The 21,578-nt window shown below is 40.4% G+C and overlaps 1 protein-coding gene across 5 annotated transcripts in view; it reads left to right on the top strand.

Moving 5' to 3' along the window:
- The window catches only part of LOC133755443 (zinc finger protein 260-like), a 58,339-nt gene extending 40,709 nt beyond the window's left edge, over nt 1-17,630 (top strand). For 3 of the 5 annotated variants that reach the window (XM_062185552.1, XM_062185553.1, XM_062185550.1), the window contains 3 exons: nt 7,247-7,373; nt 7,619-7,711; nt 9,785-17,630. In XM_062185552.1, coding sequence (XP_062041536.1) covers nt 7,250-7,373; nt 7,619-7,711; nt 9,785-12,009 — 2,442 coding nt within the window. In that variant the 5' untranslated portion in view covers nt 7,247-7,249 and the 3' untranslated portion in view covers nt 12,010-17,630. Of the gene's footprint in view, nt 1-3,085; nt 3,190-7,246; nt 7,374-7,618; nt 7,712-9,784 lie in introns of all 5 variants that reach the window. The other 2 variants (XM_062185551.1, XM_062185554.1) reach the window with 2 other exon arrangements.
- Nucleotides 17,631-21,578: the final 3,948 nt, after the last annotated feature.

Below are 21,578 nucleotides of genomic sequence, written 5' to 3'. Positions count from 1 at the left end.
TTCCTCTATCTCTTCATCTTCATAATCTTGCATTGGCGTGTCTTGTTCACTTGGGGGCGTCATAGTGCCTTCCTTGCTCTTGTTACTTCGGCTTCTATGTTTGTTGTGTGGCATGTTGGAGATAATTTGTGGTGTGGTTTTTTTTTTTTTTTTTTTTTTTTGCTGTGGTGTTTTCTTTTCTCGTTATACTATGCCTCTACGTGAGCTCTCTGCTTTGTTGGAGCCTTAGGGGCTGTGATGGGTGTGGCCAGAGAGCTATGCTTGTTTCTTCAGGTTTAAGGCTGTGTAAAGAGCGACTCTCCCAGATTGCTCACTCACTTGCTCCTTGCTGGTTCGCTCTCTCTGTCTCTCTCTTTTTTTTTGACTCAGTTGGGAGTGGAGTTGAGGGTAGTTGAAATCTGGCCTCTGTGAGTATTCGTTTGATCTACCCCTGGGACCATACACAGAGTTTATGCAGCCCTCAATGTGTTCTCCAGTTTCCCTAAAGATACTGAGTTTGGCTGAGCTTTACATATGTAAAATCGCGGTGCTCTTTGTTTTGCTTGGTGAGTGAAGAGAGAGGCCTCTGTTCCCCCTCCCCCCAATGTCTTGGGCTTCTGAGGTCTTTGTCTTACCCTCCTGGGTTCCCGCGCTGGCGAAATTCTGTGGCTCTGGCTCCTCTCCCGCCGCTTGGCTCGTCTCGGTTGGTTTTCCACGCGGTGGGCTCCCTGCAAGTCCTCTGTGTCTCATCCACAAGATCCGGAAGATTTTCCTCTGCAGTTTTTTTCTTGAGTCTTTTCCTGAGGCTACAGTAATTCCACTTTTATGAAAGTTTATTTTCCCAAACTAAGGCGCACGTCCTCACTATCCGCCATCTTGGCTCCGCCCCCCCAGAAGTGTCTTTTCAAGGTGAAGGCAAACTGAGACTGAGGGGCTTTTGGAAAAACTTTGAACAAAACACATTTGCCATACTTGGTTAAGACACAGCATTTATCTATTGAGATGCATCAGATCTGTTAACATTAGCTATAAGGTACAGTGGACATGGTGGATGGCATACAGCAATATGATTTTAGTAATCTATCATGAGGTGCTATTTTTTTTACTGGATTTAGCAGGTATAATTGGGCTACCTAATGGGGTATAGCTTGAATAATCACCTTTCTGTTAAATAAATCTGAGGTAGTAAATGTTAGTATAGGAAGACATTGAGTTTTCTTTTATTGGGCCTTCTTGGTTATTTTAATCTGGGATCTGCAAATTCTCATTTTCTCTAGCCAAGTTGTAACTTAAAAACTTTATTTTATTACGCATCATGTTGGACTAACTTTGCCACTTCTGGGATTTTTTTTAGTACATCTGACAACTGGAAATTTAGACAATAGTATAGTACCAAGTAAAGTACTTATTTTTCTTCTGATACATATTTTGAAATTCTTCTAAAATTCCTATTGAGTACTCTTGTTAAATTTAGTTGCACCCCTGGTTAAGACTTATTGGAGCCACTCTACTGATTACATCTATGAAACTTTGTTAATAAATGCACATAGAACCTGGGAAAGTTGATTTATATCTTATGCTGTAGAGACATAAGACAGAACATCTTTTTTATCTTTTTCAATTATATAATTTAAAAATGAATTTTAGATTTTCAATAGGATCAAATTGTGTACTTTTCAGAAATGTATACATGCAGACAACTATAATTTATGCATTTTACATTTTCCTTCTTTAGATTTTTAAAAAGCTTTACTGAGATTGCTGCTGTGATATAGCAGGTCAAGCCCAGCTCTGGCCATTGTGGCCAGTTGGGAGTGAACCAGTGGGTGGAAGGCATCTCTGTCAATGCTTCTCCCTATCTATAACTCTTACTCTCAGATAAATAAAGAAATCCTGTAAATATTTAAAAATAAAAAATAAGGAAGACTGACCTCCCTCGAGTTGCAGAATAAAGTCACTGAAAGGTAATTACCAGCTCAGAGATGATACAGGAATTTGAACAGCACAGTTCAGACATTATATCTAGTAAAAATTGACCAATAGCTGTGGGCCAAAAGTCAGTGCCCAATGACACTACCACTCAAATCATAATTTCATGTCCATTCTCACTTATACAGGAAAAGGAGTAAAAGCAGGAAGTCCATGGCATCCCTTTATCTGTCTCTGGGCCTAATTTGTGGGAGAAACCACAAATTAAGTTCAGATCTCAAAAAAATAAAGTTTTGTTAAATACTTAACTAAATGGAGTGATTCATAGATGAATTTCAGGAACTTTTGGGTAAAGAATTACCAGGTAGTGCAATTTCAATTATTCATGAACATTTTAGAAGGCACTCACCCCAATTTCCAGCCATTTTAATACACTGAATAGATTCAAATAATTTTCCTCACTGCAAAATATGATGCATTGATGGGTGAAAAAATGTTTTAGTAGGTAAGATCAAGCATCATTTTAAAAGATTAAAAATGAGTTGTTGAGGAACATTAGTTTCTTCGAATATTTTAAGTTAAAAAAATTCTTGGAGTCTTTTCCTGAGTATCTGTAAGAAGTATATATTTAGGGGGCTGGTGCTTTGGTGCAGCAGGTAAAAGCCCTGGCCTGCAGTGCTGGCATCCCATATCGGCCCTGATTCCAATCCCAGCTGCTCCACTTCTGAACCAGCTCTCTGGTATGGCCTGGGAAAGCAGTGGAAGATGGCTCATGTCCATGGGCCCCTGCAGCTGCACAGGAGACCAAGTAGAAGTTTCCATTCCTGGCTTTGGATAGCTCAGCTCTGGTTGTTGCAGCCATTTGGGGGTGAATTAGCAGGTGGAAGACCTCTCTCTCTTGCTCTACCTCTCTCTGTGTCTCTGTCTTTCAAATAGATAAAATAAGTCATAAAAAATATGTGAGGTTTTTAGAACCATATTTTAATTATCAGATTTAAAAATAACAATAAATTTAATGACAATTGCCAAGAATTCTTTCCATATTTGAATTTCTCCACTTATACTATGTTTCTTTCAGATGTAAATATGTCAAACCAAGAATTACTGAGGAATTGGATAATTATGTGGGTATCTCATGTGGTCAGGAAAGTTCTGATATATCCCCTCTGTGTCCCAGGAGGCTGATTTTCCAGCTGATATATGGATCATCTTCATTTCTTCCTAATGGAGGCGTGCATTGGTATCTGGGAATCTAGCGTCATCTGCCCATGATGTCAGCAGGTCAGGACCATGGGAAATCTCCTCTGGCCTCCTTCTCAGCATGTGCCATTCCAACCACTCCCACCATCTTCACAGAATTCCTGACCCCTGTGGCTTTCCTCATATGCTCAAGAGCTGTGTGGTTGGTTTCTGTGTCTGTGGGTGTTAGTGTGAGGGTGAAAGGAACCTTGGAGAGCAGGACAGGTGTCTGTCTCTTGGTGGCATAGGTGACAGCCATAGATCTGAGGTGTTAAGTCAGGTATTCAGGTGCACCCTGTAGATCTTGGCTGGTCGAGGAAGAGACACCAGTGGCACAGCCTCAGTTCTGGAGCTGGAGAAAGGGTGAATTTTTATTAACATATTTTAGAAAGTTGAAATTTTAAGGAATTTTTTGTCAGAAAATGCTGCACTGAAAGAAGACTGGAGAAAAGGTGAATAAGGTTGAGATTTTAAGGATTTTTTTGGTCAGAAATTGGTGCACTGAAAGAAGACCAATGTGTCTCCAGGTGTACAGAGTACAGTTCTAAAAATTCTGTAGAAAGTCTGTCTCATCCAAGACGGCAATGGGATGGAGCTGGGGGTTCAGGCCATTTGGGATGAAATGTGTGTGGGTGAATGTCTATTGCACCTCTGTCACTATTTACCTATCTGTAAGATTAGTGCTACTAGTGAAATGTCCCTGCATTCCCTGAGAAATCCTCGTGAGGTGTGTGCAGGCTGACTTACACTATGTGGCAATTGCAATTTTGGGGTTTCATGGTATATCATCTTCTAGTAAAATTTCTGTTTTCCTGCATTGTGTAGCCTGCCTTGCACTACTCTTTCAAGGTTACAGAACTTTATACAAGACCTAGTTTGCAAAAATGTGGAAGTTTGGATACTCTGTGACAATCCCGTTTGCAGAGAGAGAGATGTCTTCCATTTGCTGATTTACTCTCCAACTGGCCACAATGGCCAGAGCTGCACCAATCCAAAGCCAGGATCCAAGAGCTTCTTCCAGGTCTCCCAAGCAGGTGCAGAGGCCAAAGGACTTGGGCCAACTTTTACTGTTTACACAGGCCATAGCAGAGAACTGGAACTGAAGTAGAACAGCTGGGATTTGAACTTGCACCCATATGGGATACAGGCAGCTGCTTTACCTTTTAAGCCACAGTGCCAGTCCCCAAAATAACTTTCATTAGTGTAAATTTTACTGAACATAGTTTATTTGAAAAATAACTAAGTTTTATTGTTTTTTGTTGTTACATTGTCATTTAATAAAATTTTGGCAATGCTTCCATTAAAGCAATGATAACTTCTGGTTAATCTCTGCCACTTAATAGAGGTCGGGGAACTTGCCTATATATTTCCATGTTTAAACGTTTATTCCTCCATGGTGAAGTTGACATTTTCTCTATTTATATATTCAAGATTCTTTATTCATTTTACCATTCCTTTTTCTACAGTGTAATGTAGAAGGAAAGATGAGAAATTTTCTTTTAAATCCTTGCATTCACGTTTTCTTCCAGGTATGATTCAGGGCACCTCCTGATATTTCAAAAAGCAAAGAAAATTAATACATCACCTGCAAATTGTGTACTTTTTAAAACATATTTATTTTATACATTTGAAAGACAGAGTCACAGAGAGTGATAGAGAAAGAGAGCAAGAGAGAGACAGAGAGAATCTTTTATCTGCTGGTTCATTCCCCAAAAGGCCACAATGGTCAGAGCTGAGATAATCTAAACCCAAGAGGCAGGAGATTCTTCTGTGTTTCCCACATAGTTGCAGGGGTCCATGCACTTGAGTCATCCTCCAGTACTTTCCAAGTCATATTAGCAGGAGCTGTATCTGAGGTAGAGAAGCTGGGACTCAAACTGGCACTCACATGGGATGCTGGCTCTGCGGGCTGGGGCTTTAACCCACTGGGCGATCACACTGGCCCCTATAAGTGGTTTTTTTATTCCCCAACTTGCTGTCAGTTTTCTTTTTAGATTAATAATAATTTATTAATGGAAATGGATAAAGGAAGATGAATTTTATTCTCAGGGAATATATAAAAACAAGATGAATGGTGAATGTGTCATGGCTATGAAGCATTGCAGTTATCCAAGATAAGGCAGTTTTGTCGCTCACCTTTCTGTTGCCATAGCAAAATATATATTTGTTATATGATTTCAGTTGAAGCTTCAAGGACAATATTCTAAATTTTGGGGTCATGATGTCCAATAGAGTCTTTAGTGTTATACAGATGATGTAGTGGGCAGTGTTTTAGTGCCACCCTGGAAGTAAACACTTAGCATTCTGCAAGGGAAAGAGTTACCTAGGGCTAAAACACAAATCAGTTGCATTTATTTTTAATTGTTAGAGCAATGCAGTCCTTAATAGTTTGAGGAGATGAACTTGATCCTGAGCTAGGACGATGTCGGGAAAATAATCTACTGCAGGTTCTTTTATGTTTTAAGATTTTTTAAAAAGATTTATTTATTTATTTGAAAATCAGAGTTACACAGAGAGAGGAGAGGCAGAGAGAAAGAGGGAGAAGAGAGATCTTTCATTCAACAGTTCACTCTCCAATTGGTTGCAATGGCTGGGCTGCACTGATCTAAAGCCAGGAGCCAGGAGCTTCTTCTGGGTCTCCCACATGGGTTCAAGGGCCCAAGGATTTGGGCCTTCTTCTACTGCTTTCCCAGGTCATAGCAGAGAGCTGGATCAGAAGTAGAGCAGCTGGGTCTCAAAACGGTGCTCATATGGGATGCCGGTTTTTTAAGCCAGGGCATTAACCTACTGTGCCACAGTGCCAGCCCCAAGATTTATTTATTAACTTATTTGAAAGGCAGAGTAATAGAGATAGGGAGATATGGGTAGTGAGAAAGAGATATCTTCCATCTACTGGTTCATTCAACAAATGGACACAATGGTTGGCCAGGCCAAAGCCAGGAGTCTGGAACTCTATCTGGGTCTCCCATAACCATGGAAGTGGCCCAAATACTCAGGCCATCTTTCACTGCTCTTTCAGGTTCTTTAGCAGGGAACTCAATTGGAAGTGGATCACCAAGGACTCAAATTGTTTGTTCACATGGGATGCCTGAATTGCAGGTGGAGACTTACCTGCTGCACCACAATGCTGGTGCCTACTGCAGGTTCTCAAACAAATCTCTCTGTATTCCCCTCAGTCACAAATGCAGATTATACTGCAGAATTTCTCAGGTTCTGTCCTTGGGTAAATAACTCCACTGCTTTTACTTTAATTTGTTATAATGTTATTTCAGTTCTTTAAATGTTTATGAGTAGAATAATTATAGAAAAAGCCAAAGCTGCTTTCTATTCTTTCTTGAATCTCCTCCCTTATTTTCAAATATTTATGAGCTTGGTAGAGAAAGAAGTTGATGGTGTGAGAGAAAGCTAGAGAGCTCCCATGTACTTCTTCACTGCCTAAATAATCATATCAAGCAGGGATGGGGCACAACTGAAGCCAAGAGTCAGGAATGGAATCTAGGCCTCCTTCTTGGTTGGCATCACCATTGCTTCCCCTGTTCTGCATTAGCCAGGAGCTGGAAACCAGAGCTGGCACTGAAATCCAACTTTGGAAATTTGATGTAGAGAGAATATCTGAGCTGGCATCATAAACACTAAGTTAAAGTCCTACTGTCTCTTTTAAAATATTTTTTTCTCTGCCATAATTGCATTGACTGTGTATAGTGTTTTCCTGGAAATTCTTCACTGTTCAATCCCTTCATAACTTCCCTGATGGTTTCTTGTCTTTTTCCCTGAATACTTCTACATTGTTCTGAACATTGCTCATTCCAGAGTGACTTTTGTCCCCCTTTCAGCCTACTGTGCAAATACCCTTGACATAGTCTGGCCTTTGTGAACAGAAATTCCTGTTTCCCTCCAGCTTGGGCATTTTTCACAGCCTTTATACCATAGGTTTGATCCCCTGCTGAATGCTTCTGTGAGGCTGTCCAAATGCTCAACCAATCTAAAATGAAATGGCATTCTTGCTTCTTCTTCCTCCATACCCATGTAGAAGATATACAACTGCCATTGTTTGTTATGTGACAGAGTTGACATGTTGACCAGGAGTGTTTTATCCCAGGTGATGATAGCATTTGAAGACCTGGCTGTGTACTTTACCTGGGAGGAATGGCAGAACATGAACCAAGCTCAGAAAATCCTGTACAAGGATGTGATGCTGGAGACCTACAGCAGCCTGTTCTCCCTGGGTAAGTGTCACACTTCACATGCCCAATGGTAACATTTTCTCGCTATTTGACAAATAAGTGAGCACTATTCATAAAGTTTAATGAGGGACAGGTATAGAATTTGAGTCCATGAAGAATCTGAATATCTACCACCTGGGAAGGATTTCAAATTGGAACATTTGTTGCATAGCTTCTGGACCAAGCTGTACTTCTTTAATTAACCCAAGATAGTGATTTCACAAAGTCTACATTGTTTCCATTAATAGGGTACTGCATGACCAAACCTGACTTGATCTTCAAGTTGGAGCAAGGAGCAGAGCCCTGGATGGGGGAAGAATGCCTACATCAGAGCCTTCCAGGTCAGTCTGCACATAACGGGCAGGGAGGCCAAAGTAGAAGCAGTGCAGCAGATGTTGAGTGGTGTTCTTTCCATGATTTTTTCCCAAGTCTTACTCCTGAAGACAGCTGGTCTTGTGATTCAGACACAGACATTCTACAGTATCTATGGAGATCAGTATCTCTGGTAAAGGCAAAGGAAATGAAGTTTTATGTGAAAATGAACAACTGATGAAAAACCTCCAGAAACTCAAATTATCACAGAGGAGTGTTTATAGAAAGAAACAAGAGGAGGTAACCAGGGCTGACGTCTACACAATGAGTTAGAAATCAATTTTCAATAATTGAGCAGACTCTGGATTGCAGAAACAAATTATTTAAACTGGTGGGAATGTATAGCCAAGGTGGTATATTGGGACTTTCTGTAACTGTTGCAGTTCAAAGAAGCTGAGGATGTCAGGTTTCCTTAGAAATATGGGGAAACTGTAAGAGTGCAGATAAAACAGAGAATTTCATTAGAAAAATTTCACAAATGCTGTTTCCCTGGGAAGACAGAACATGAGACAACCACATATTCAAATCTTGTCCCATGAATGTGATCCTTCTTACAGTATAGACACATTTCACTCTTTACCTTCAAGGAAATGATCTAGTAAAACGTCCCCATATTTATGGTTGAAATATCACAGAAGTACAAAACCCACAATTTTTCTAAAATTTAAAAAGGGGCTCGCGCTGTGGCTCACTTGGATAATCCTCCCCCTGCAGTGCCAGCATCCCATATGGGCCTTGGGTTCTAGTCCCAGTTGCACCTCTTCCAGTCCAGCTGTCTGCTGTGGCCCAGGAGGGCAGTGGAGGATGGCCCAAATGCTTGGGCCCCTGCACCTACAAAGGAGATAAGGAGGAAGCAACTGGCTCCTGGCTTTGGATTGGCATAGTTCCAACCGTATTTGCCATTTGAGGGGTGAGCCAATGGAAGGAAGATCTTTGTCTCTGTCTCTGTCTAACTCTGACAAATAAATAAATAAATAAAAATACATTAAAAAATGGACAGGGAAAAATTGGTTTCTAGATTACAGATGAATATATTTATTAAATATTAGTCCATTCTGTGAAGTCTTATTCATTTTTGTGAAAGTAGAAAGTGAGAGAGAAACAGTGAGAAATATATTTTCTATTAACTCTCTCTCCAAATACTAGCAACAGTTATGACTAATCTGAAGCCAGAAGCCTGGAATTTCACCTACTCATCTCTATCACAGGGTCCCAAGCACATAAACCATTATCTGCTGCTTTCCAGTATCTATTATCCCAGAACTGTATTGGAAGCAGAGTAGCCTCGGCTTAAACTGGCACTGTTTTGAGATACAGGCATCTCAAGCAGTGACTTAAGACATCTTACCACAAAAACCATTCAATCATACTTGAAAAAATTCTGGTAGTAAACAGGATCATGGATGAACATTGGAAAATCTATGGATACAATTTAATATATTAATGTATTATGGAGAAAACCTGTATATTCATAAATATGTATCTTCTAATCATTTTGTTAAAATTTTATGATGGAACGAGCATACGAGCCTGAGCCATTCTCCTTCATTGCCCAAAGGATATAAACTTTGGAATGTATTCCTTGCCCTTGAAACTCAATTGGGTCTCACAGCCTATTGTTTTCATACCCCACCCTGCGTTATTTTCCAGGTTCCCAAGGCCCCCACCCAGTTCCTGGAATTCCCCTCCACTGCTGCCCACTACCCCCATGCCCAGCCTTAGCCCTCCTTAAAAAGGTCTAGCCCCTGGGAGTTGGGGCCTTCTGCCACCCGCTCCATCTTGTACACACAGCCAGTTAGTCACCCACCTCTGTGGATTAATTTTATCTGAATAAATTCTGTCTGGCTGTAAATTGATACACTGTCTCCTCTATTCTACAACTCTTTTCCTAACATTTTGGTGCCCTGTGTGAGGAGGCACCATTGCAGAACTTTTCCTAACATCTTATCCCTCTTAAATACAAGTAACTTCATTCCTTTTACATGAGTATGCTAGGAGAAATAATTATATTTGATTCAGTGACATTTTTTTTCTCACTTCAGTTGCCATGAAACTGGATGAACTGATTAAGACCAACCAGAAAAGTCTGGAGAAAAATCTGAATCAGGATGTTATGAAAAATAATAAGACATTAACTTCCAAGGGAGTTGAATTCAGAAAAACACTTAATTTAAGTATAAGCCATATTCCAAAACTGAGTATCAAAAAGAGAAACTATTCAGGAATAAAACCTGAAGAATGCAGTGTATGTCACAATGTGTATCCCCATTGTGGGCCTGATCAACTACAAGCTGGAGAGAAATTTGATGCTACTACGGTACCTGGGAACACTCTCCAGTTCTGTGAGCCTCTTAATCAACAGCACAAAATTCAGACCATGGAGCAGGCACTTGAACAAATTGGACAAGGGAAAGTCTTCAAAAGGAAGAATATATTCTATGGATCTGAGAAGCTTTTTATGGTAGAAACCTGTAATAAGCCAACTGCCACTATTGGCAAGACAACTCAAATACTACAAGATTTCCATAAAAAGTCTAACCTCAGTATACATCAACAAAGTCCCAAAAGAGAGAACGTTTATAAGAATATTGGGCCTGTGGAACCTGTCATTTACCAATCACATTTTAGAATGAATCATAGACCAAATATAGAGAAGGAATCCTATGCATGTAAAACTTGTGGGAAGTCATTCAGTAATAAATTCTGCCATCCCCTCCATCACAGCACTCATATAGTGGAAAACCCTCATGTGTGTAATGATTGTGGAGAAACCACTCACCAGAAGTCAGGTGTCATTAGACATGAGAGAATTCACACAGGGTTGAAATCTTATAAATGTAATGACTGTGGGAAGTTCTTTGACCAGAAGAAACACCTCATAAATCATCAGAGAATTCACACAGGGGAGAAACCTTATGAATGTAATTATTGTGGAAAAACTTTTGGCCAGAAGTCACAACTCAAAATGCATCAGAGAAGTCACACAGGGGAGAAGCCTTATGAATGCAATGATTGTGGAAAAGCCTTTGGCCGGAAGTCAAACCTCATAAATCATCAGAGAAGTCACACAGGGGAGAGGCCTTATGAGTGCAATGACTGTGGAAAAGCCTTTGGCCAGAAGTCAAACCTCAGAAAGCATCAGAAAAGTCACCCAGGGGATAAGCCTTATGAGTGCAATGACTGTGGAAAAGCCTTTGGCCGGAAGTCAATCCTCATAAATCATCAGAGAAGTCACACAGGGGAGAAGCCTTATGAATGCAATGACTGTGGAAAAGCCTTTGCCCAGAAGCCACACCTCATAACTCATCAGAGAAGTCACAGAGAGTATAAGCGTTATGAATGCGGTGACTGTGGAAAAACCTTTGGCCGGAAGTCAATCCTCAGAAATCATCAGAGAAGTCACACAGGGGAGAGGCCTTATGAGTGCAATGACTGTGGAAAAGCCTTTGGCCACAAGTCATACCTCAGAAATCATCAGAGAATTCACACAGGGGAGAAACCGTATGAATGCAGTGACTGTGGAAAAACCTTTGGCCAGAATTCAAACTTCAGAAAGCATCAGAGAATTCACACAGGGGAGAAGCCTTATGAGTGCAATGACTGTGGGAAAACCTTTGGCCAGAAGAAATACCTCATAAATCATCAGAGAATTCACACAGGGGATAAGCCTTATGAATGCAATGACTGTGGAAAAGCCTTTGGCCAGAAATCAACACTCACAAATCAGCAGAGAAGTCACACAGGGGAGAAACCTTATGAATGCAGTGACTGTGGAAAAGCCTTTGGCCAGAAGTCATCCCTCATAATTCATCAGAGAATTCACACAGGGGATAAGCCTTATGAATGCAATGACTGTGGAAAAACCTTTGGCCAGAAGTCATCCCTCATAAATCATCAGAGAATTCACACAGGGGAGAAGCCTTATGAATGCAGTGACTGCGGAAAAGCCTTTAGCCAGAAGTCATCCCTCATAACTCATCAGAGAATTCACACAGGGGAGAAACCTTATGAATGCAGTGACTGCAGAAAAGCCTTTAGCCAGAAGTCATCCCTCATAAATCATCAGAGAAGTCACACAGGGGAGAAGCCTTATGAATGCAATGACTGTGGAAAAACCTTTGGCCAGAACTCAACCCTCAGAAAGCATCAGAGAATTCACACAGGGGATAAGCCTTATGAATGCAATGACTGTGGAAAAGCCTTTGGCCAGAAGTCACAACTCAAAATGCATCAGAGAATTCACACCATGGAGAAAGCTTATAAATGAAATGACTGTGGAAAAGCCTTTGGTCCCATCCTTGCATACCGAGGATAAATCCCACTTGGTCTGGGTGGATGATCTTTCTGATGCATTGTTAGATTCAATTGGCCAGAATTTTGTTGCGGATCTTTGCATGTATGTTCATCAGGGAAATTGGTCTATAATTACTTTCTCTGTTGTAGTTTTTTCAGGTTTAGGAATGAAGGTGATGCTGGCTTCATAGAAAGAATTTGGGAGAATCACCTCTCTCTCAATTGTTTTGAATAACTTGAGAAGAATTAAAGTTAGTTCTTCTTTAAATGTCTGTCAGAATTCAACAGTGAAGCCATCCAATCCTGAGATTTTCTTTGTGGCAAGGGTCTTTATTACTGATATCATTTCCATCTGGTTGTGGGTGTGTTTAGTTTTCCTATATCTGTGTTGCTCAATTTACGTAGGTTTTATGGATGTCAGGATGGTGGAAAGCCTTTTTGCTGTAATTCATAACTCATAAGATATCAGAGAATTCACACAGGGAATTTTCTATATGACCTTTTTGTACAAGTTATATCTCATGAAATATTAGAGAATTCACCAAGGGGAGAAATGCATGAATGTAATAAATGTGAATAAGCCTTTGTGGTGCAAATCAGACCTCATCAAACATAAAAGAATTCTCATGGGGAGAAATTTTATGAATGTAATGACTCAGAGCCTTTTACCATAATTCAGCCCTCGCTGTACATCATCAAATTCATATAGGGAAAAACCCCTTTGAAAGTAAAATCCCTTTAATTAGAAGCCATACCTCATAAGACAACAGGGAATTCACATGGGAGAGAAACATTATGGGTGTAATGAGTGTTGGAAAGCTCTGCCCAAATCTCTCCTTATATCAGAATGCACAACATATATATCTAATGAATGAAATACATGTGAGAAAGCCATTTCACATAAGTAATGCCTCATAATCCATCATGGAGCTTGAACAAGGGAGAGACCTTAACAATATAATGAAGGTGGAAGAGCTTTTCCCCAAAATTCATGTACGTATTGTGATAAAACCTTTTGCTGGAAATCACATCCTATCTAACAGACGCATGTAATGGAGAAAGCTTATAAATATTATTAGTGTGAAAAGATTGTCAGAAGTCAATGGTACATCAGAGAATTGACACAGGTGGTTTCTTATGAGTATAATGATTGTGTAAAAACATTTTCTTTATTTCAGGCTTGTATAGATATAGAATTCACAAAAGGTAATATTCTTTGCATGCTGTGAATTTGATAAAACTTAGCCAGAAATTAGACATCAACAGACTTCAGAGGATTCATAAGGAACAAAATTCCATGCAATGACTTTGGAAAAAGTATTTCTGCTGTAAATCAGTCTTTAATTCCCATGAAGAGACTCACAAATGAGAAAACATGCATGCATAGAAAAGTTTTGTACCATAAATTATCTCTAGATGATAAACTAATAATTCACACAAAAGAAAAATCATGAGTGTAATGGAATTGGGAAACCCTTTGCTGTAAGGCAGATTTCCAGGAAGCTTAGCAAGATTACAGAAAAGTCTCTGAAAATGTAACATGTCTGAAAGAATTGTTAGCATCACAAAGTGGAGGATAGCTCAAGTGCATGTGTTTTTGTGACCTGGCATCCAAATTGGTATCTCTTTTTCTTTGATGAATTCCTTGTTTATTTATTGAACAGATTTAGAGACAAAGTATTCCTGTCCATTGATTTACTATCATATGCCCACAATTGCCATGGTAAGGTCTATGGCAAAATCTGAGTGCTGAGGGCTGTGAATCTAATTCATCACGGATAATGCTGAAGACATTGGTTCCTGGTTTTTACACCGCTATGCATGGAAATGTTTTTCTAATTTCTTTTTCAAAGAGTTCATTGTTAATATAAAGAAATGCTCCTGATTTTTAAAATTTTATTTAAATAATTTGTGATCAGTGTGTACTAGTCAGACATTATTACAGGGTGTAGTGCAGTATTTGTACACATTTACACAGTAGAAACTGATCAAGCTAAGCAACTACAGTTTTATCAATTTGTTTAAAGATTTATTTATTTGAAAGACAGAGTTACAGAGAGAAGTAGCAGCAGAGAGAGGGAGAGGTCTTCCTCTGCTGGTTCACTCCCCAGATGGCTGAAATGGCTGGAGCTGTGCCAATTTGATGCCAGGAACCAGGAGCTTCTTCCAGATCTCCCACTTGGGTTCAGGGACCCAAGGACTTGGGCCATCTTCTACTGCTTTCCCAGGCCATAGCAGAGAGTTGGATTGGAAGAGGAGCAGCCTGGACTAGAACTGGTGCCCACGTGGGATGCTGGTGCTTCAGGCCAGGGTGTTAGCCCACTGTGCCACAATGCTGGCCCCCAAGCAACTACAGTTTAATTCTTCTCCATGATTTGAGACTACCAGCTCCTCTCTTCCAGTTCTTTACACAGAACCTAATATGGTTGAATGTAGTCATCTCATTATATTATGGAACACCAGAAGTTCCTTCTGCCTCTTTGTATTTTGTTACCTATTATCCAATCCCCTTCTATCCCTAGCTGCTTCCCTTCTCAGCCTCTAATAATCACAGTTCTGTGTTCAGATCCATTATTTTCTTTCACTTCCACATGTGACAAGGACTATGTGACATTTATGTTCCTGTTTCTGGCTTATTTCAATTAATTTAATAATATTTTGTTCTTTTTTGTATCTAAATGATGTTCCCCTGTCCATTTTTTTCATTGATGGACAGCTAGATTGGTTTCAAATCATGGCTGCAGTGAACTGTGTTATGGGAAAATTGCTGTATCTTTGATATGCTCTTCTCATTTCCTTCTAATAAAATTTCCTTCTTATATATAGCCAAGAGCAAGATAACTGTCAAACGGTATGTCAATTTTTATCTTTATTTTAAATTTTTGTTATTTATTTGAAAGAGTTACAGACAGAGGTAGAGACACAGAGAGGTCCTCCATTAGCTGGTTCACTCTACAGATGACTACAAAGGCTGGAGCTGTGCCATTCTGAAGCCTGGAAACAGGAGCTTCCTCTGGGTCTCCCACGTGGGTGGATGGGCCCAAGGACTTGGGCCATCTTCTGCTATCCCAGGACATAGCAGAGAGCTGTATTGGAAGAAGAGCAGCTGGAACTAGAACTGGCACCCAAATGGGATGCTGGCCCTTCAGGCCAGGGTTTTAACCCACTGCACCACAGTGCTGGCCCAAATTTTTATCTTTTTTAAGGAGTGACCATACTGTTCTCCATAACAACTGTACTAATTTGTATTTTCACCCACCATATATGAAGGTTTTCTTTTCCCATATGCTCTCTAGCATTTGTTATTTTTTATCATTTTGGCATAAAGATGATATAATATTGTTCATGTTTTTGTGTATTTTGAAATCAGTTATTTTGTTTATTAAATATTTGTTTATTTGAAAGGTGGATTTAGAGAGAGAGAGGGATAGACAGAGATAGCTTTCATCTGCTGGCTCACACCCCAGAGAGTTTCAGTAGTTGAGCCTGGGGCATGCTGAAGTCAAGAGCTTCATCCAAGTCTCCCACGTGAGTGGCAGGGACCCAAGTCCTTCATCCATCTTCTGCTGGTTTCCCAGGTACTTTAGCAGTGAGCTAAATTGGAAGTGGAGAATCCTAAACTCAAAGTGAAACTCACATGATATGCTGGCCTCACAGATTGCAGCTTACCCCACTTAGCCACAATGTCAGCCTCTCTATCAATTTAATTCCTCAAAAATAGGTCAGTAATGTTGGCATCTATCTCATTTTGTTTTCTCTCTGTTATTATTCAACTTATTGATGTCTTATTTTTGTTCCCATTATTCCTCTCAATTGCTCTACCCATGGTCAGTAGCAGCTGCTGTGTTGCTTAAATGCAGTGTATGCTTTAGATTCCTCATTTACTGAGTGCATGTCATTCTCATAGCACTTCCCTGAAGTTCTACTATGTCCCAAATCCTCTTCTAGGCACAGAATTCAGACCACTTTTCTGTTAGGCCTAGATCTTGCCTTTAACATACTACTTGGAATTTAGTAGCTCATGAAATGTGCAGACTGCATAAATGAATGAATATTTTGAGGGCTGTGATTTTGTGGGGGAACTTCATAAGAGACCGAAGGAATAAAATAAATCAAAAGTATCCATCGTATATAGAATGTATACTATTTTACAAGTCACAGAGAAGAGGAAGAAGAAGGAAAGTAGTGAGACTAGAAAGTTTGTGGCAAGACTAACAGGCACTGGTTGAGAACTTAATAAGCCCGTTAGGAAAGCAGTAAGGTTTCTCTATCTCCCTGTAGACTCTGCTCTCCAGAGGTGAACAGGGTCCTCTAAAACCCACTTGCTGCACACACAAAAACCTGAGCGTTGTATTCTCCCACAGATGTTGGAGACTGATATTGTGTTCTGATTTATATTTACATAATGGCCAGTGACATTGGGCATAGTCACATGTTTTGACCATTTACATTTCTTCTGAGAAATGTCTATTCAGATCCTTGCCTGTTTCTTCACTGTAGTTTTTGGAGTTTTTCCAATATATATATAAGTTCTGGAAATCTGTAAACATTCAGAGTTTAAATTTTTCCTGCCATTCTGTTCACTATATCTACACTCTGATGTTTACTTTGTTTTGAAGAAGTATCTTAGTTTGATATACTCAAGTGTCTGTTTTTATTTTTGTTACTATTGCTATTGGAATCTTACCCAAAACTATTGTCTGTTGACAATATTTAGAGTTTCCCTATGTTTACTTAGGTTTTGGTCTTATGATTAGATTTTTAGTTCACTGTGAGTTCACTTTCACATAGTGTGGAGTCACATAGTTGGAGTCTATTTTCAGGCTTCTACATATGGATAATCAGGTTCCTCTGCACCACTTGTGAAAGAGATTCTTCTTTCTCCAGTTCATTTTAGTTCCTTTGTTAAATATGAGTTGCCAGTAGAAATTTGGGTTATTTCTGTGCTACCTATTCTTTTCCATTGAACGATGTATCTGTTATCATGTCAGTGCTAACACTTCTTCTTTTTGTTTTTTACAGTTTATTTATTTATTTGAAAGGCAGAGTTACAGAGAGGTAGAGGCAGAGAGAGAGAGGTCTTCCACCCACTGGTTTACTCCCCAAATGGCCACAATGGCCGGAGCTGTGTTGATCTGAATCCAAGTGTTAGGAGCTTCTTCCAGGTCTCTATGCAGGTTCAGGGGCCCAAAGACTTTGGCCATTTTCTACTTTTTTCTCAGGCTATAACAGAGAGGGGTATAAGAAGTGGAGCAGCTGGAAAACATACTGGCATCCGTATGAGATGGTGGCACTGCACACGGTGACTTTACCTGCTTTGTCATAGTGCTGACCCCTGTAATATGTCTTAAAATATGGTATGATGTCTCTAGCTTTTTTTGTTTTATAATATTGCTTTAGATGTTAAGCATCTCTCATGTTTCTATATGAATGTTAGCATCATTTTTTTTAGCTCTGAGAAGAATATCGTTGGTATGTTGATTGGGATTGCATTGAATCTGTAAATTGCTTTTGGTAGTATGGACATTTTGATATTATTCTTCCCATTCACAAACATAAGTTTTCTGTGAGACTGTCAAAAAGCCTTGACAAAAATTGGACTTTATTACACAAAAATTGATCACTTTTTGTGATCATTTAAATCCATATTTTTGCACTAATATTTGATAAATAATGAGACTGAGCATTTTAGTAGGAGAAATTAAAAATATTTATTTTACCAATTTCTTCAAATATTGTTTAGATTTGATATTTAAATATTGTTTAGAGCCATTGTCTGTAGTCCCTCTAAATTAGGATCTTTTTGCTTTTTGCCTGTTAAGTTTGTCCCTTGATTCAAGAACCCTTTTTAATGTAATGTAAACTTAAAATTGTCGGAGGCCACCCAACAAACCACACAGAGACACGCACACTCAGTCAATTCATCACCACGTTTATTGCCTCATCGTGTTCCAGGCCAAAGTAGGGAGCCCGGCGATGAGGGACTGGAGGCAGTCTCCCTGGGGAAACCCTTCAGTCTCCATCCCCGAGCACCAAGAAACACAAGGATATATACCCCAGGCCCCATACAGATAACATTCTTTGTGTGCAATCATGCATAGCACAGGAATAGAGCAAGTTTACAAGGTAGCAAAGATCAGGGTACAAGCTCTGCTGATAGAGCAAAGAACATCATACACCTTCATCAGAAGTCACATCCTGCCTGCAGGAATGTGTCTTGTGCCTTCAGAACAATAAGCACAGGAAACAGGATTAGATAAGGGACAGCCTCAGCCTGCTGCATCTCATGTCAGGCCAGGGCACTAGCCCCGACATCTCCCCCTTCTTGTTTGTACAAGAATGGCCTGGTGTTTATGTTAACCGGTGTCTACACTGTCCAGAGGGCCGCAGGGGAGGATCCATCCCCTACAAGTCCCTCACATTAAACGCTGAATGGTGTGGACTCATGCCTGTCTTAGGTGCCCTGCAGCGCTTACTCTGCTTACCCATCATCAAGGATACAGGAAGCATGTCCTGTCCTCTGTCTTAGGTCGCTAGAGAAGCCTGCGAGTGCTTACCCGTCATTGACTACCAGTCCACCCTAAGAACAGTGTAGGAGCAAGCGGTCAATGAGGCAGTTAGGAAGAGAGACTGAGGCTTCCACGGCATATCACATACCACAGCCCCCTGTCTTAGAGAGTGTCCTTGAAGGTATGTACTGTCCTTTTGATAGTCTCTCTGTTTGCGCACATTGGAACAGTGAGAACGTTTGGTTGTTTTACTTCACATCAGTCTACAGGCAGGTCTAGGCAGGCAGGCAGGCAGAAGACAGAGGCTGTGGGGGCCGGCTCCCCACAGCTCCCCCTTTTATTACTTTAGGACCAGCACCTGTCTTAGGCACCCCTGAGCGGAGTGGCAGCTTACCCGTCTTTGCCAGAGGGTCGACTTGCATGAGCAGTTTCAGCCCTCCGCTGTCTTAGGTTGCATGCCATCCCTCAAAGCACTTATCCGTCTCTGGCTACTGGTCCAAGAAACCAAACAACACCTGCTGTATTGCAGGGGATGGGGGTTTTGTAACGATGACTTCGAATTGGGACCAAATATCTGTGTCCAGTTGTGTTAAGAACCCAAATCTCTTGCCGTAGTTCACGCAGCAAGCGAGTGAAATTACTATCCCAGGTATGGTTCAAGGTGGCACCTAAAGAGTGAGACAAATTAGCAAGACGAGTATAGTTATGCCAGGGAAACGGAGTAACGCAAAGCGCGACAGATTGAACCAAGCAGGGGGTTCCCCACATCCCCATCTAAGATTCAGTTCTTCCTGGAGAACGTCGACCCGCTGGTTTAGTAATAAGATTCCTGAATGGATATGCTGATCCACTGCCACTCGGAGCGTTCTTGTTTGATCATTCTTCTGGAGCATGGGAATAGGTGACCTTTTTTTTTTTTTTTTTTTTTTTTCAGGAGTTTCACAAACCAAGACTGACCTTGACTTGTCTATGACTTGTTTATGGGCTGCCTACATCTCCCCCTTTTTTATTTAATTGAGAATGGCCTCTGTCTTAGGTTGCCCTCAGTCATCTCTGTCCTTACCCGTCATCGGTAACTCTGGCAGCTTGGCCTAGAGCCCTGTCTTAGGTTGGTACAGGATGCTGAGTGTCTTACCCGTCTCTGAGTACCATTCCAGCCCAACATTAGGTGAGAGATGAAACATACAGCCAAATATTAATTATTTGTGATTACAAATAATGATGAATGTCAGTTCATACAGACTGTAGCAAAGTCAGCATGAAATGCAGAACACATGGAAAACATCCCATACCAAGTAGGAAAAGCAGTAGTGGTCCAGTCAACATTACTAACCAATGAATCCATTGAAACCCTCCAAATGTTAGGGGGTTAGTAATAAACATATGTTGCATTTCATTTTTAAGTTTATCAACAACAGACTCTATATATGGCACATTGTTAGTAATGTTAAAACAATATTTTCCTGTTACAGATTTACAACTTATATGATCTTTTAACATGAAGTAATTGTTAGCTGCATGGTTTAAAAGTACTCCTGAGTGAACTTGATCCAATGTTTCGGCTATATTGGACAGTCCAGTAGCAGTAAGATTAATTGTTTTGGTCACTAAACATGTAAGCCTTCGCAGTCCACGGTGATTTCCAAAGGCCAGTCCAGGAACACTTACTACTGGTACAGCCATGGCCAGGGCAGTGTCCTCTCCTATTAGGATTACGTTGCCATTACAGTCTTTAGGTGAAGCATGCTGCCGATGCGCTCTATCCGCCACTGTAAATACAGATGTCAGCATCGGGGCCATACAGTCCAGGGAGCAATTGCGGAAGTTATCAGAGGCTAACGATGTGAAGGCATATTCGCTACATAAAAAAAAACCATCCCTTAGGAGTCCATGTCCCATACCAGTATTGGATTAGGTGTATTTTATTGATTGGTGATAGGATTTCTTTATTTTACCAATTGTAAAACCTTAATAACTTGTGGAGGCTGTGCACTCCGTAACTTGTCATTCCAATTTTCACTCAATCCTGAGCAGAGAGCCCATTCCTTTGCCAAAGAGGCGAACTGAGGGTCTTTCCAGCCAGGAACATCACAGGTTACACATGCAACTTTAGTTTTTCTTTTAAAGAAAGGCATTGCTTTGTATACTTGCAGATCCTGTCAACTACACCAATTTGTGACAGTAAATTATTTTTTAGCTGTCTGCTGTGTACAGACTTAGTTACTTTTAGTTTAATCTGCAAGAAATACGCTGCAAGCCTTATAGTGCACACTAAAATTATTTAGAGGAAAGATGGTAAAGGAGTATAGATTAACAGAATGTTGCAATAAACATGGCTCCATTGCTTTAATAATACTATAGCAAGACGGTCCACTGATTCCTGTTGGGAGGGCCTGAGACTGGCCCCACTTCCAGTTTTTTGAACTCTGTTTCTTAATGAATTACCTTCTTTATCAGTTTTGGAGTGACATTCATTGGCCCAATGCCTTCCCCTTTAGCACTGGGGGAAAATGCCAGGAGGAGCCCTATTTTGATTTTTGACTTTTGGACAATTTTTGTACATGTCCCTGCTGCCCACATTTATAGCACCCTTATTTATTGGGCATAGCCCTCCTTGATAATTTTTATAATGACAAACCATGTAGAGTGGCCGGTCCTGAATGTCCTGTTTTTAAGTGAATTTATTTTGTTAATTTTTCATCAAAGGAACTGTCACAGAACACCTCAGTCATAGTAGCCAATTGATTCATGTTTACATTGTACTTACGTTTAGTAGAATTTATAGTGTTGTGGGCATCACTAGGCAATCTTTACAAAGCACCGGAAAAGAATCCATACTGAGAATCAGACATTATTAGTAATCATTACAGGCATGTTTAACATTTAGCTTGACTGTGTGTTCCCCTGGGATGAAGCAGCAGTAGAGGCTTGTTCTGGCTCCCTCTTAAAGCCTCCAAGGACAAGGGTGGCTTATTGCCAAGATTTTAGGCAAGCAGTGCGTCCCGTCCCGGATCTTGGCCAGAGAGCCAAGACA

This window comes from Lepus europaeus, unplaced genomic scaffold (genome assembly GCF_033115175.1).
Source record: "Lepus europaeus isolate LE1 unplaced genomic scaffold, mLepTim1.pri SCAFFOLD_476, whole genome shotgun sequence".
Taxonomy (NCBI): Eukaryota; Metazoa; Chordata; class Mammalia; order Lagomorpha; family Leporidae; genus Lepus; species Lepus europaeus.
Note: the sequence above shows the minus strand (reverse complement) of the source record. Positions and strands in the feature narration are given on the sequence as shown.